Here is a 14,604-nt window from a genome sequence, read left to right as displayed (position 1 = left end):
CATTGCCAATCAACTATACTCCAATATAAAACAAAAATTAAAGAAAAAGATACAGTGATCAAAATAACCAAAAAATATTCAAGTAAAAATTCATAAAAGAAATATTTTAAAATATTTTAAAAATCAATGAACATGAACTTATTAATAGTCAAAGACTGATATTTGAATCTAAGAAAAAAAATCAATCTGCAGGAGTTCTTTATATGTTTTGGAGACTAATCCTCATTGGTTTAATGGTTTACAAATAGTGTGTGGCTTGTTTTCTCACTGTTGGTGGTGTCTGCTGTCATACAGTTTAATATACATATATTATCAAATAAGCAATCCTTTCCTCTCTGGTATATACTTTTTTTGTCATCTATCCCGGGACTTGGTCCAGTAGGTAGGACTCTGTGCTCTCAATGCAGGAGGCCCGGATTCGATCCCTGGTTGGGGAACTAGATCCCGAATGCATGCCACAAGTAAGAGTCCACATGCCGCAACCAAAGATCCTGCCTGCCGCAATGAAGATTCCGCATGCCACAGCTAAGACCCAGCGCAGCCAAAATAAATAATTAAATAATTAAAAAAAAAAAAAAAGGAAACTCTCTGTTTCTACTCCAATGTTCATCTATATTTCCTTCTAGAAGCTTTAACATTTTACTTTACACATTTAGGTCTTCAATCTATCTGGAATTTGTTTTTGTGGACGGTATGAAAAGGAATCTACTCTCTCTCTCTCTCTTCTATTTGGAAACCCAAATGCCCAATAAAGTTAAGAAAAGATTCTCAACCATACTGGGAATTGGAAAATGCCAATTAAAATGAGAAAAGAACCATTTCAGATGGACAAAAATTTTTTTAAAGATTGATAATACCAAACGTTGAAGAGGATGTAGGGAAACAAAAATCCAAACCTTGCAGGCAGAGTAAAAGCCAGTATGCTCATTTGGTAAAGGTAGAGATGGGCATTCCCTCTGACATGGTCATTCCACTTCTAGGTACAGACCCTAGACTGTTGATTCTCAACACTGGCTGCACAACTGGAAGCAAATCTGAGGTAGGACCCAGATGTCTGCATTTCTTTTTAAAGCTCCCCAGGTGGTTGTTTGAAAAGCTATGGCCTGGAGAAGCTCCTACTCATGTGCATATGGACATGTGTATAAGACTGTCTGGTGCAGTACTACGTATAATAGTGAGAAACTGGAAACAACCTAGATGTCCCCAGTTAGTCTGTGGAAGACTCACGCAGCCTACAGCAGCTGAGATGAATGCATATGTATTAACACAGATAAATCTCAAAACTACAATGAAGAACAAGTTTTTAATTAATTAATTAATTTATTTATTTATTTTTGGCTGTGTTGGGTCTTCGTTTCTGTGCTAGGGCTTTCTCTAGTTGTGGTAAGTGGGGGCCACTCTTCATCGCGGTGCGCGGGCCTCTCACTATCGCGGCCTCTCTTGTTGCGGAGCACAGGCTCCAGTAGCGCAGGCTCAGTAGTTGTGGCTCACGGGCCTAGTTGCTCCGTGGCATGTGGGATCTTCCCAGACCAGGGCTCGAACCCGTGTCCCCAGCATTGGCAGGCAGATTCTCAACCACTGCGCCACCAGGGAAGCCCCAAAGAGCAAGTTTTAAAAGGATATGTACAACACAACACAGTTAATGTAAACTTAACACACAAACAATACAATTTCTGGTTTATGGTATATACACATAATATACAATATAAAAACACAAATGGGGAGGATGCAAGTCAACAGCCTTCCTCCAGAGAGAAGGAGGAAACCAGAATCAAAAAGGCAGAGGGCACAGAAGGCTTTGGGTACATCTAATAGTTTATTCTCTATTTCCTATAATATTCCATGTGTTTGAAATAATATTTCATAATCTTTAAAAAACAGCCACAGAATGAGTTATTGTGGCTGTTAAAAGGATAACTTGGGATTTTATGACTGTCATGGAAAGACATCCAAAATTTACTGTGAGGTTAAAAAGTGATTTACGAACAGTATACACAGTATGATCTCATTTGTATTAGATATATATTTATATAGGCATATTTATATTATAGATAGATACAATAAATAGGCAGAGATTTCTACACTTTTAGATGTTTATTTGAATTTGGAGGGATATATACCAAACTAATCTCTGGGGAGGGGAGGGCGATTGTTTAACTTATATCACAATGGTGTATTATCAGAAAAAAAAAATAGAATGATTTTTATTAAAACAAAAACAAAAACACTCTAGTGGACCCCAGGAGACCTGAGCTCCCACCTTGCCTCCAGGTTGACATTGAACAAAGTTCTCCAGACTCCACTTCCTCCCTCTCTTTTATTTTGTAGGTAACAAGTACATCGGTAAACAATCCAAATCACATAAAAGGGTCAATAATACAAAGTAAGGTTAGGATTGGGCTTCCCTGGTGGCGCAGGGGTTAAGACTCCGCCTGCCAATGCAGGGGACACGGGTTCGAGCCCTGGTCCGGGAAGATCCCACATGCCACGGAGCGACTAAGCCCATGCACCACAACTACTGAGCCTGCGCTCTAGCGCCCGCGAGCCACAACTACTGAAGCCCGCGCGCCTAGAGCCCGTGCTTTGCAACAAGAGAAGCCACCACAATGAGAAGCCCACGCACCGCAACAAAGAGTAGCCCCGCTCACTGCAACTAGAGAAAGCCCGCGCGCAGCAACGAAGACCCAATGCAGCCAAAAATAATTAAATAAAATAAATAAATTTATTAAAAAAAAAAAAAGTCTCCTTCCAATTTAGTTTCACTCCCCTCCCCTAAGGCAACCCCTGTAGCCAGATTCTCACGTCCCTGCCAGACACGGTCTATGTATTTACAAGCAGACATGTATGTACCTCATCACCTTACACACATACACGCGCACACACACACACACACACACACACTCGAATCGCACCAGACTATATAGCCCCTCTGTCTTTAGAGGAGTGATGGTTATCAGATGGGGATGTACACCTTAATATTTCCTTGATTTCATGATATTCCCCACCGTTCTGCCCGAGAGGCAGTGCTATATGGCACAGATTTTCTTTTAAATAGCTTGAGAATTTGGGGGGAGTTTCACAACCTATACTGAAGCGTCACAAACTCAGGACTGGGAATTTCTGGATTGGAAAATCAGCCTGTAGATTTAGGTATAGGCTGACTCTGAAGTTAGGGATCTCCGAATAAAAGATTCCCGCTAACACATTCATCTTCTGAAAAGCACCCTTTTATCACAGCTACTCCCTAGCTGGAGATTCTTCAATGGTCCCCCATTAATCACAAGCTAAAGCTCGAACTCTCAGCTAGTATTCAAGGCCCCAACATGCCCTTTCCCCTCCCCCTTCCTCAGCAGGCCTGGCCCACCCCAAGCAGGCCTGCTCCTTCCACATTCATAACCCCTCCTCCCCTGCCTCGTGCTTCTCCACCTCCTCTGACTCTGGACTTCTCTGCCTTCTGTATTTCAGGAATTATAGGATATCTGAATTGGAAGGCCATTCATTCAATAAGCATTCTGTGAGCACCTACTATGTATATGCCAGGTCCTGGGCAAGCTGCCCAGGACAGGTGAGTTGCTTGCTCACACATAAGTGCCCCTCTCAGATTTTTGGACCAGGCTACTACTCAGACACTTCCCTAACCCAGGGGTCAGGCAGCTCATTCCATTAACAGACGGTCAGTTTTTCAGAAGATCCTGCTACTCTTGTTTGGCTCCACGTATCAGTGCTAGTCTGGATGTGTGGGATCCAGAACTAAACAGACTCCTTGCTTCTGGCCACTCGATCTCTAATAATGCAGCTGAGGCCAGAAGGAGTCTCAGAGCCACACACCACGCGGCAGACCTATTCCGAGCATACAGCCCACACAATCTCCGGATCGTTATCCTAAGTACTCTGGTCAAATCAGGTCTCAGCACCTCTACACTTCTGCAGCCGCATTTTTTGAACAGCAAGCCTTACATCAAACCTTGTGAGATCCTTTCGGATCCTGGTACTCTTGCCTGTGAATTCATAATCACTGCCAAGTTGCTACCCCTGTTCCTTGAGTCTGACCCGTAGGCCTCCTCTGACCAAGGCAGTTATAAAATAACTGAAGGGGACGAGACTGAAGGCAGAGCCCTAGGACACAGCCCTGGAGACTTCCCTCTGGTTGACTTGGTCCCACTGGCCCTGTGCACTTGGAGCCTGACACACACCGGGGCCCCAGGCCAGTTCTCGGGCTGCCCCTGATTCTGGCACCCAGTCCAGCCTACCCTTCCAGATCCAACCCAGAAAGGCTGAAGAATGTGCCCAGGATGACCTGGTCATCCACCCTAGGCCTGCTGACTGAGTGAATGACAGTGATAGGGAAAACTTGTATAAGAAAACAGAACATTCAAAGAACAATTTTTTTAAAAAACACCAGGATAAATGTCCAAGCAGCCACAGAATGTGGTCACCAATGTCATCAGGGTAGGGTTTTACTATTGGGCACCCAATTTCAAACCATTTCTACTAAAGCATTCATTTGTTCACTGAACAAACCTACACTGAACATTGGGTGGCAAGCACAGAGGGGGGGTTGGGGGTTGGTGATGAATGAGGTCTAGTCCCTGTCTTGGGGAGTTCAGAATCTGATGAGGGAGGGAGACTTGGAAACAAAATGGGTAGTTCCAGGATAGACATAGGCACACAGGGTGCTGTGGTCTAACTGACTGGCGCTATCAGGGAGGGCTTCCTGGAGGAGGTGATGTCTGAAGTGAGAAACGAAGGCCTGGCAGCCAAGAGAAGGCAGAGTGTGGAATTGAGGTAGTGGGGAAGAGCGGGGCACTCCAGTCAAGCAGGGCCTCGTGCAAAGGCCTGGGGCCCAGCGAGAGGGCAGAAGGGAGGTCACAACACTGACCATAGTGTGATGGGGTATGAGCAAGAGCAGGGCCAGGTCCAGGAAGCGGCTTGAGGGCCTCCAGGATAGCCTAAGCTCTGTGGACACCACATTAAGTTTCACTGACCTGGACAGAAGGAGCATAAATCACGAGGCCCAGGACACAGCGGACACAGGTGCACTCTGCTGTCTTCCAACCACAGGGATGAAGGGTGGAGGAGGTGAGGCCTGGGGACTGACCCCTGAGGCTCAGGCACACTGCCGGGGCCACCTCCCAGGTGAAGAAAGCAGAGTGGATTGAGCACCAGGGGAAGAGTGGTAAAGTGAAGGGGGAATCAATGCCAGGAAGACCCATGGTCTGGGCATGAAGGGAAGCGTGGAGACGGGGGCAGAGGTGGGGCACACTGGTGTGAATGAGCAGAAGACCTCTCCCAAAGACTGCCCAGACACCCCGAGGAGCAGACTCACTTCTGGACACAGAGACTTCTTCATGGCGATGAAGTGAGCTGTGACATTTGATGTAAGGGACTGCTGCCAACCGCGCAGGATGAAGTCACTTCCCACAAAGGGCTGATGAGGTTGCCATTTCCGGTCCATGCAGGAAGGTTATTCCCTGTGCAAGGAGCTGGCCAGCGGTGCTGAAGCTCAGGCCTCCCCTGCCGGGAGCTCAGGCCCAGATGGGGCTCTTTATTAGCACACCCGCGGCTTGTCCCCTGGTCCACGTGGATCCAGCCAGGCAGCCTGGGGGCAACCTTCAGAGCTTCCTGTCCGGCCCTCACCGCCACATACACAGACACAGAGCCTGGGTACCTGGCTGTGCCCTCAGCTCCAGCTCATAGTCTCCGCCCTGCCCGTGCCTCACAAGATAAGTCTGTGCCTCTCCCTGGTGCCCCATCATGGCACCTGGGACCTGCCACGCCATCCTGCCTGCCACTCCTCCAGCTCCCACCCCAGGGCCTCACAAGAAAGCTGTCTGTGGAGCTTGCCTCCCCTGGAATGGGCTCCGCTCATGGAGACTGGTGACTGGACCTGGGGGCGGGGGTATTTTTCCGATGCCTCCTCGATTGACCTTTAATTACACTGTTTGCCCAGCTCCCCAAACCATTAACTTCCACCTCACAGCAACCACACATCAATTAATGGAGGGCCTGCTCCGAGCTCGAACTCCTGAACACAATTAAGCGTGACAGTCCACAAATAAGAAAGAACTGAAGAATTAATTAAGGTCTAAACAAATTAATTACCAGTCCCCAATCAATTCCAATGCCAGCACACATGCTCCTGGGCTCACCGTCTTTCCTAACATCTCCGTGTATAAATAGAAACTGAGATTTCCCACATGATTGCTGTCCTAGACCAGGGCACAGCAAGGCTCTGAAACCACCTTGAGGGAGAGAATTGGCTGCAGTGAGCATCCTCGGGGCTTCCCAGGTACTCAGCACACACATCAGTCGCACACACGTGCACACAACCCCAGCTGAAAAGCCAGGGGCCGACTGGTGGAGTGCTCCTGGTGGGACGCTGAGGAGCCCCAGCTGCCCCTGGACCACATCCCTCAGTTAGTTTCTCCCTGCAGGGGTGAAGGAGGTATCCAGGTGAACTTGAAGTAGCCCTGGCCGGAGCCTGGGAGGCCTGGGCTTTGGCCAGCTAAGGATAACTTTCAGCAAGCCTGAATTTGTCTATTCTTCTGTAAAACAGGGATGGCTCACTCTGCCAGAGGGTCCTCCCAGAGAGAGAATGAGGAGAACTGAGGGGGAAGAGAGGCCTGCTGGGGGAGACGTGGAGAGCCGTGGGCCGCTGACGCACCGGGCTCTGCAAACCCGCGAGAGGCCCGCAGCGACTGTTACGGAGGCCCCCGCTGGAAAGGGCTGAAACAGGGTCTGGTCTGAGGCCAGAGAGCAGTCGGAATGGCCGAATCAGGTGCAGGAATCAGGCTTCCTGTGCCCGGAAGTCTCGAGCCTCTCTCTTGGGCAGCAGCGGGGCACCTCCCGGACTTCAAGCTGGAGCAGGAGAGGGCAGAGCAGCGGGAAGAAGTAGCTGACCCCAGGAGCCTCCTCGTTCCCCAGATCCTGAGCGCCAGCCCGCCCAGGGGAGAGGGCAGAGGGGTGTGGCCGCTGAGCACAGGGCACACGGCCCTTCCAGGACCTGCTCTCCCCTGAGCTGAAGACTCCCTTCTGCTCCACACCCCCCCCCGCCCCCACCCCCAACTACCAGGGCTTCATCTGATCACTTCCACTTGCATCAACCTGCTCCCCGTGTGCACTCAGGGCTCTGTGAGTCCTGTCTCTCCACCAGGCCAGGGGGCCAGAGGGCCAAAGGACCCTCTACAAGGTAAGGCAAGTCCTGCGCAGGCTTCTCAGCGGCCTTGATGGTGGCCTGGCGCAGCCTGGTCTTGCCTGCCATGGGAAGCAGAGGTGGACACCTGGAGGGACGTAGGCCCTGCCAGTGTGCTGTTGGGCCGACAGATGCTCTGTCTGGCCGGAGGCCCTGGGGGGTAAGGTGCAGAGAGGCCAAGTGCGGGGACTAGTCAGTGGCCTGAGAGGACCAGGGGGCTTTTAAGCCCCTGGGGGGTGAGGTGCATGCCTGTTCCCCCTGTACACCACTGTGTCAGCATCCACCCAGGGGGTCGGCAAGTGCCCATTTGCAGGTGGACCTGGGATGGACACTGGGGGCCAGAGAGATGGAAGCCCGCATGTGGGGGAGGAGAGAAAGGGGCAGTGGGTGGAAGGCAGGTAGGCACACAGCCAGGACTTGGGCAGTGGGCCTGAGGAAGCAGCCAGAAAGGGCCTACTGCTCTCAGGATCCTGGCGAGCAAGGACTATCAGGGCTGCAAACCACACCGTGTATACCCTGAGCAACTGGCTAGGGATATGCAGGATTGCAAGACCCTCCATAACGGCTGGACCAGCGTGAGGGGCTGCAGCTCCTCCCTGACAAGAAAATAGGAGAGGAATCGGCTGGAGCCCAAAGAGGGACAGGTCAGAAAGTCTCAGGTAGGGGGACAGAAAGGGTCAAACCTGAAAGCAGGGGCCCTCCTCCTGAGAGAGCCCCCAGAGAGGTTAAGACCACTTTCAAGGTCACACAGCAAGACAGACGGCTGGCCAAGCAAGGCTGGAATGGGACCCTGGTGGAGTTCTTATCTGAATTTGGTTCAAGGACAGATTACATCTCAGCTGAGACCAAAATCCGGTCCAGTGCAGCTGAGAGCTGCCCCCTCCTCAGGCTGCATCTGACCCTCCAGCTCAGGATGGCGAGGAACGCAAGATCGGCAGCTGTGCTCACTCAATTAGGCCCCTTAACAAAGTCAGATCTAAAGAGTTATTCCATTAATGGCCCACACCAGAAATAGCTGAGAGTTCATTAAAAGTGTGGAGTTGCTATAGCAATTATCTGGGTCGGCTGAAGAACAGCCAGGTGGTTGGTCCTGGGAGTTCATTAGCCTCTGGGCCCACAAGGAGGTGGGGCTGCTCAATAATGATCTCCCACCTACTCGCAGGGGCTTTTCAGGTGCTTCAAAGCACTTTCCTATGAATGGAACTGGCCTGTGGTCTCATTTGATCCTCAGCTCAAGGCTGTAGGAAGGTAGGTACTGTTGCCCCCATTTTACAGATGGGGAAGCTGAGCCCTGGAGATGAAGAACAGGGTTGGGACCATGAGCTTGGGTCTCATGCCTGGCTCTTCAGGCTGAGCCTTGGTACCAGGGAGGTAATGGGACCTCATGCCCCTCCTGGACCTGCCCCAGCTTTGTCTTCTGGCATGAGATGGGGAACTCAGTGTCATGGTTCAAGCACTTGCTTCTCCTTCTCTTTTGATGACTAATGGTGGTCAGCCTTGTGTTTCTTTCAGTGTCAGTGCTGTGTATTTCTTTTTAGTTTTGAAAAAAGTTTTCACTGTTGTGCCCTTTCTCCAAATAAGGTGTAGGCTTCTTAAGAGCCAGGCTGGGCTTTGTGGGATCTCAGGGCCCAGGCCTGGGGCATCTATTGTAAGCTCAGGGCTCCAAGACCAGCAAAGACTCTGCTGAAAGCAGGCGAAAGCCCCTACGAGCACACACACACACACAAACACATACACACACACACACACACACACACACACACACACACACACACATGTGCACGCACAGTTACTTGAATATGATTGGAGGCCCCTGAAACGTAAAGGGCCCACCACACAAGGGCTTGGAGCACCAGACTAGCGGGAGCCTTAAACCTTCCTTTGTGTCAGGAACCCCTGTGACGGGCTGGTGAGGCCCTATGCACCCCTCTCCAAATAATGTCTCTAAGCGCATAAAACAAAATATGTAGGATTACAAAGGGATTATATTGAAGTAAGTTATCAAAATATTTTTTCAATTGTGATACAGTAATAGATGTGATTTTAAACTAATTAATTAAAAAACAAGATCTACTGGTGGATCTATTAAATATAATTTTGAATTAGTGTTGAGCATAAATGATATTTTAAGATCTTCGTAACAACTGTAATGTGACATGAAAATATCTGTGATTTCTACTGGTGACAGACACAAGTCTTGCTTATTACTGTGATTTGCTGCCTACATTCATAATGGAAGGAAATGTTAAATTTCAGTTAGAGGTTAGTATAAATATTTTCCCCAACCAAGTCCACGAGATCTACTGCATTCTATCTACTGACCCCTTGGGGATCTAGGGGTCCCCGGTTAAGAATCCCTGTGCTAAAAGCAGAATCTCAGGCACAGAGTTGGTCAGTGGGGCCCCAGTCACCCTTTCTTCTACCTACACACATTTTGTTCCAGTCGCCCCAGCCAGGAGACACCCCCCACCCAGTGTCAGGAGAGGTGTGGAGGGGCCATCCAGCTCCCCCAGAGCCCGGCCGCCTCACACGCCCACAGGTGGTGCATGCACGCCTGTGCACACACGCACAGACGCTCCTCGCTGTGCAAGGCTTACCTACGGCGGGGAACGGCACAAATCTCTGGACGAGAAGGCGGGTGGCCGGGGTGAACTTGTTGGCTTTCTGAACCAGGACATTAAGGCCCACCTTAGAAAGAGAAAACAGAAAGAGTGTGTGGTGCTGCAGCGGCCCATGGGAGGAAGGGGCACCACCTTGCCCTGGAACTGCACTCCAGACCCTGCATCCTCAGCATGACCTGATGCTGCCGAGCCCCAGGGTGGCTACTTAAAGCATCACTGCCCCGTCGTCCCAGTTAACCAGTCCATGAGAAAGAGGGAGAGGAAAAGCATCAGCTACACGTGCACACACACACACACGCGTACGCACACAGGTGCACACCTACAGCCTCTCTGGGGAGAGGAAAAGGGATGGTGGGGAGGTTGCTGTTAGAAGAATCTATAATCTGCAAATAAGTGACGTGTAGAATGCCCCTCACTCCCACCCAGCTTCTTAAGTACCACACGCCTGGTGCCCCACTGTGGACCCAGGCATGGGCCTGGCTGGACAGGCAGGACTCAGCACAGGGGGACTCACAGGTGACTGGAGAGGTAAGCAGAGCCGCCCAGAGCAGGACGGGAGTGCGTCGGACATCCTGGGCTCCCTGTCCGTCTTCACTCAGACTCCAGCTCCCCTCACCCAGCACAGGACACCTGGGCCCCCCTTGCCTTTGCCTTGGGCACTCCCACTCCAGTCCATGCCCCATGCCGACCCTCGTCTCCCTAGAACACAGGTCCAATCCTGTCCGCCATGGCGGCTCCTCCCCACGGCCTGTGCAAGTAGGTGAGTCTCCTCCATGCAGCAGTTGTGGCCTCCATAACCTCCCCTCCCCACTCCCCCAACACCCATGTTCTCTCTCCGTGAGTCCAGTCAACTGAAACGTTATGTGCATTTCCCACCTCAGGGCCTTTGCCCTTGCTGGTCTCTATGCCCCGAACCCCCCTCCTTCCCCTGCTCAGTCTACGCCTGTTCTTTAAGGCCCAGCTCTGAGCGCCACCTCCAGTGTCATTAACACTGGGAGTCACTTAACCTTTCTCTGTCTCAGTTTCCTTATCTGTAAAAGGGACAGTCACGTCTACAGCACCCCAGGGCTGTTATAAGAATGTTATGTACAGTGCTTAGCATGAGCTTGGCATGTAAGAGGCCTCGATGAATGAATCTATGTAAGAATGATGTCACCTCTCCCAGGCAGAAAGTCGCTCCCTTGCGCATCACCGGCCCCTCCTTCCCAGCACTCAGTACCCTGTTTGTGGGTCTAATGCCCCCGCCGGACTGAGAGGGAGGGACTGTGCCTTCTTCATCTTTGTATGCCTGGCCGTTAGGGCAGGGGATGGCATAGAGTACATGCTCAGTAAAGCAGGGGCTGAGGAATAAATGCAACAAACAACAAAGAAGTGAATGGATGGAGAGATCAGCAGAGTCTGGAAGAGGGGCTTCTTGGAGGAGAGGAAGGTGGAGTTAGGCTGGGGAGAAGGACGTTTCGGTGGGGAAACCGCATTCGCACAGGCACAGGGAGACAAAAGGATGTCTGTGGCCAGACCAGAAGATGGGTGTATAGAGGCCTTTGCTCCCCCAAACTGTGGCCAGGGCCAGCCCTCCCCTGTGGGACTGTGGACCTGATGGGGCTGGGGACAGCCTGCTCTCGGCCTGGCACACCTGGTGGTTCAGCAGGCCACCCTGGCTCTGGCCTCAACCCTCTGGGTTGTTGGGGAAGATGAAGAACCTTGGGAAGGCCTCCAGGGCTGCAGGGTGCCCGTAGCAGTCAAATCAGGGCAGGCACGGCATGAATGGCCCAGCCCAGGCCGTAACTGTGAGACCTGGGAAGATAAGAAGTGCCAGCCCGCCAACCCCTGGGCGGTCCAGGACCCCGCGGAGCCAGAGTGCTGCCAGGCAAAGCCGTCCTGGGCCCTCAGGTGCCTGGCCTCCATTTGAAGCCTCAAGCTGGTGGTCAGAGTCGAATTCTTATCCTCTCTGCCTGCTCAAGGGGAGGCAGGAAGGCACAGAGACGTGCGGCAGCTTGGACACACTTCAGTGGAGGGGGTGGGGGCAGGCTGGGGGGTGCTGCCCGCCCACCCTGAGCCCTGTGGCCCTGCTTCCAGGGCCCCTGCTGCTCAGATGGAACTCACCAAGGCCGGGTCTCCCCACTTTCAGCAGCAAGTGACTACCTCTGTGACTCAGAAAGGGTTCCCCCAACCCCCCAAAATACCAGGGAATATGTTCCTACAAGGTGCCATCGTGGAGGGAGGCCAGAGGACACACAGGCGGGCGTTAGCGCTGAGGAAGAGGAAAGGGGCATGCGGAGATACCAGGCCAAGTGCTGGGCACACCGCCTGAAACATCTTAATTAAATCCCCACTACCAGGCTTACAGATAGGGCGTGTTGCCCCTTTTTACAGATTGAGAGAAGTTCAGACAGGTTCAGATAGGTTAAGTAACTTTGCCGCAGGACAGACACTATTATGAGGCAGGTGGAACTAGGATTCAAACCCAGGGCCTGCTAATCCCAAAGCCTTGCTCTCAGCCACTGTGCTCTTTACTTTCCGACTGTCTTGCATCTCAGTGAGGAATGTCTGACAGGCCATTTTTAAAAATTACTACAAGCCATTTAAAACTGGCTGTTTGCAAAGCAAAAGCCTCCCTGAAAAGACCAGCCTGGGGCTGGGGCCCAGATGACTGCAAGGCAGCTCCAGGCAGAGAAGATAGGGGTCTTGAGCCCCCTCTGCCCTCGGCAGCTAGAAAATAGAAGGTCTGGGTTCAAAACCCTCCACCTTTGTTTGGAAAGATGCAGGGAGTGCTGGAGGAACGGGGAGCAGGAGTCCTCTGAGAAGCCAGCAGGGAGCTGGAACCCTTCCCCGGCAGCCTCTTGAGGGCAGGCCAGGCTGGAGGGTGGTGGGAGGGCGGGAAGGAATAGTGGCCCCTGGTTGTAGCAAACACTCAGACATGCCCACTGCCCTCGAGCCTTCCCCTCCTTGGCTGGCTGTTCTTCCCACCGGCTAGGATTGGCACAGCCCAGAGTGATGACCCAGCCTGTCTCTCCCACCCCAGGTGGGAGCCCAGGGTAGGGAGGAGGAAAGAAGAGAGAAAACAATTCTCGGGTCCCAGGTCTCTTCTGGCCTCCCCTTTCCTGAAGCCACCAGGGTCTCCCCAACATGGACGGGTGAGATTTAGTGAGGCACACACACTTTTCTAAGCGCACAGCCCACACGCCTGAGCCCAGGGAAGGGGCTGGGACCAGCAAAGTAGGGAGAAGGCCCAGGCACATGTGTCACTGCAAGCTCGCTAGGAGCCAGTGAGGTCACGCCGTCTACTCATCAAGGATGCGACTGGTGGCAAGAAGGCATGAAGACAGGGGAGGCCCCCAATCCAGACCTCACTGTCCCAACAGCTAGGATGGCCACAGCCTCGGAAGGAACCAGGGTGGGCTGCTGACTGGGTTGGGAGCCTGTCTGTTCTGGTTCCCTGGGGACCCTTTGGCCTGGAACATTTGGTGGAGCCCATTAAAATTAAGAAGCCAAGTGGCTGGTGGCTCTGAATGCCAGCTCACTTTCCCTGGCATGGTGGGTCCTGTTTAAGGGAACCAGCTGGCATTAATGGCACACAACTCATCACGAACAGCAGCTAGCGATCAGAAAAATCTGAGCTAACAATCGGGTTCAGGAAAGATAATGAGATATGGAACAATCACTGCTGAGGGTCCCCCGGGGTCTGTTTTAACAGCCTCCATCCAGATAAGCCACAAAATAGAAATTAACCAAACAGGCGTTGTATTTTGGTGGAGAGGAACACAAACGGGGTGCAGATTTTGCATAAGAATTCCCCATGTGGGGCTTCCCTGGTGGCGCAGTGGTTGAGAATCTGCCTGCCAATGCAGGGGACACGGGTTCGAGCCCTGGTCTGGGAAGATCCCACATGCCGCGGAGCAACTAAGCCCGTGAGCCACAACTACTGAGCCTGCGCGTCTGGAGCCTGTGCTCTGCAACGGGAGAGGCCGCGACAGTGAGAGGCCCGCGCACCGCGATGAAGAGTGGCCCCCGCTTGCCACAACTAGAGAAAGCCCTCACACAGAAACGAAGACCCAACACAGCTGAAAATAAATAAATAAATAAAATTTAAAAAAAAAAAAAAAAAAGAATTCCCCATGTGGCCAGCAGACAAGGGGTCCTGGGAGAAGCCAGAGCCCAGGACGCATGGGACATCAGATTTGGCCAGAGGAAGCAGTGGACATTCTCTGGCTACCTCTCTCCAAGCTCTGGCTCCCAGGCGGGTAAATTTGCCATGGGCAGCTGAGAAGGTCAGAGGAAGAGGAGGGAGGACTGGCTCCCTGGCCATCCGCTGTGGTGGAGACAAGTGCTGACCAGTACCAAGAATTGGGGTGGGGTGGGAGCTCCATGCCACAAGACCTCCAGTGTCATGTGCTACATGGCTGATAACTGTCTCCTTGAGTATGAAGGTCCTTCCAGGCCAACACCAGCCTAGCTTCTGCAAGGCCTGAGAGGAGACCTCAGATGGGACTGGGGCAATGCCTGCATCACCCAGGCTGTGTCCTCCACTCCAGCCCACATATCTGGTCCCCTGCGGTATGCCTCTACCTTGATGGACTTCAGGCACTCCACCTGCACACACCACAAATGAAGGTCATCTTTCTCCTCCTCACCCACACCCGGCCTGCCTCTCCCTCGATGGACTTCAGGCACTCCACCTGCACACACCACAAATGAAGGTCATCTTTCTCCTCCTCACCCACACCCGGCCTGCCTCTCCCATTCCCAGCTCAGCTCCTCAAGCCAGAAACCTAGAAGTCTACCTGGACAGGA

At 52.1% G+C, this 14,604-nt stretch overlaps 1 protein-coding gene across 4 annotated transcripts in view; it reads right to left on the bottom strand.

Moving 5' to 3' along the window:
• SFXN5 (sideroflexin 5) overlaps positions 1–14,604 on the bottom strand; it is a 115,951-nt gene that overhangs the window by 33,527 nt on the left and 67,820 nt on the right. For all 4 annotated transcript variants that reach the window (XM_057557819.1, XM_057557817.1, XM_057557816.1 and 1 more), the window contains exon 10: positions 9,790–9,880. In XM_057557819.1, coding sequence (XP_057413802.1) covers positions 9,790–9,880 — 91 coding nt within the window. The remainder of the gene's footprint in view (positions 1–9,789; positions 9,881–14,604) is intronic.

The sequence above is a fragment of the Balaenoptera acutorostrata genome, chromosome 12 (genome assembly GCF_949987535.1).
Source record: "Balaenoptera acutorostrata chromosome 12, mBalAcu1.1, whole genome shotgun sequence".
NCBI classification, from domain to species: domain Eukaryota; kingdom Metazoa; phylum Chordata; class Mammalia; order Artiodactyla; family Balaenopteridae; genus Balaenoptera; species Balaenoptera acutorostrata.
Note: the sequence above shows the minus strand (reverse complement) of the source record. Positions and strands in the feature narration are given on the sequence as shown.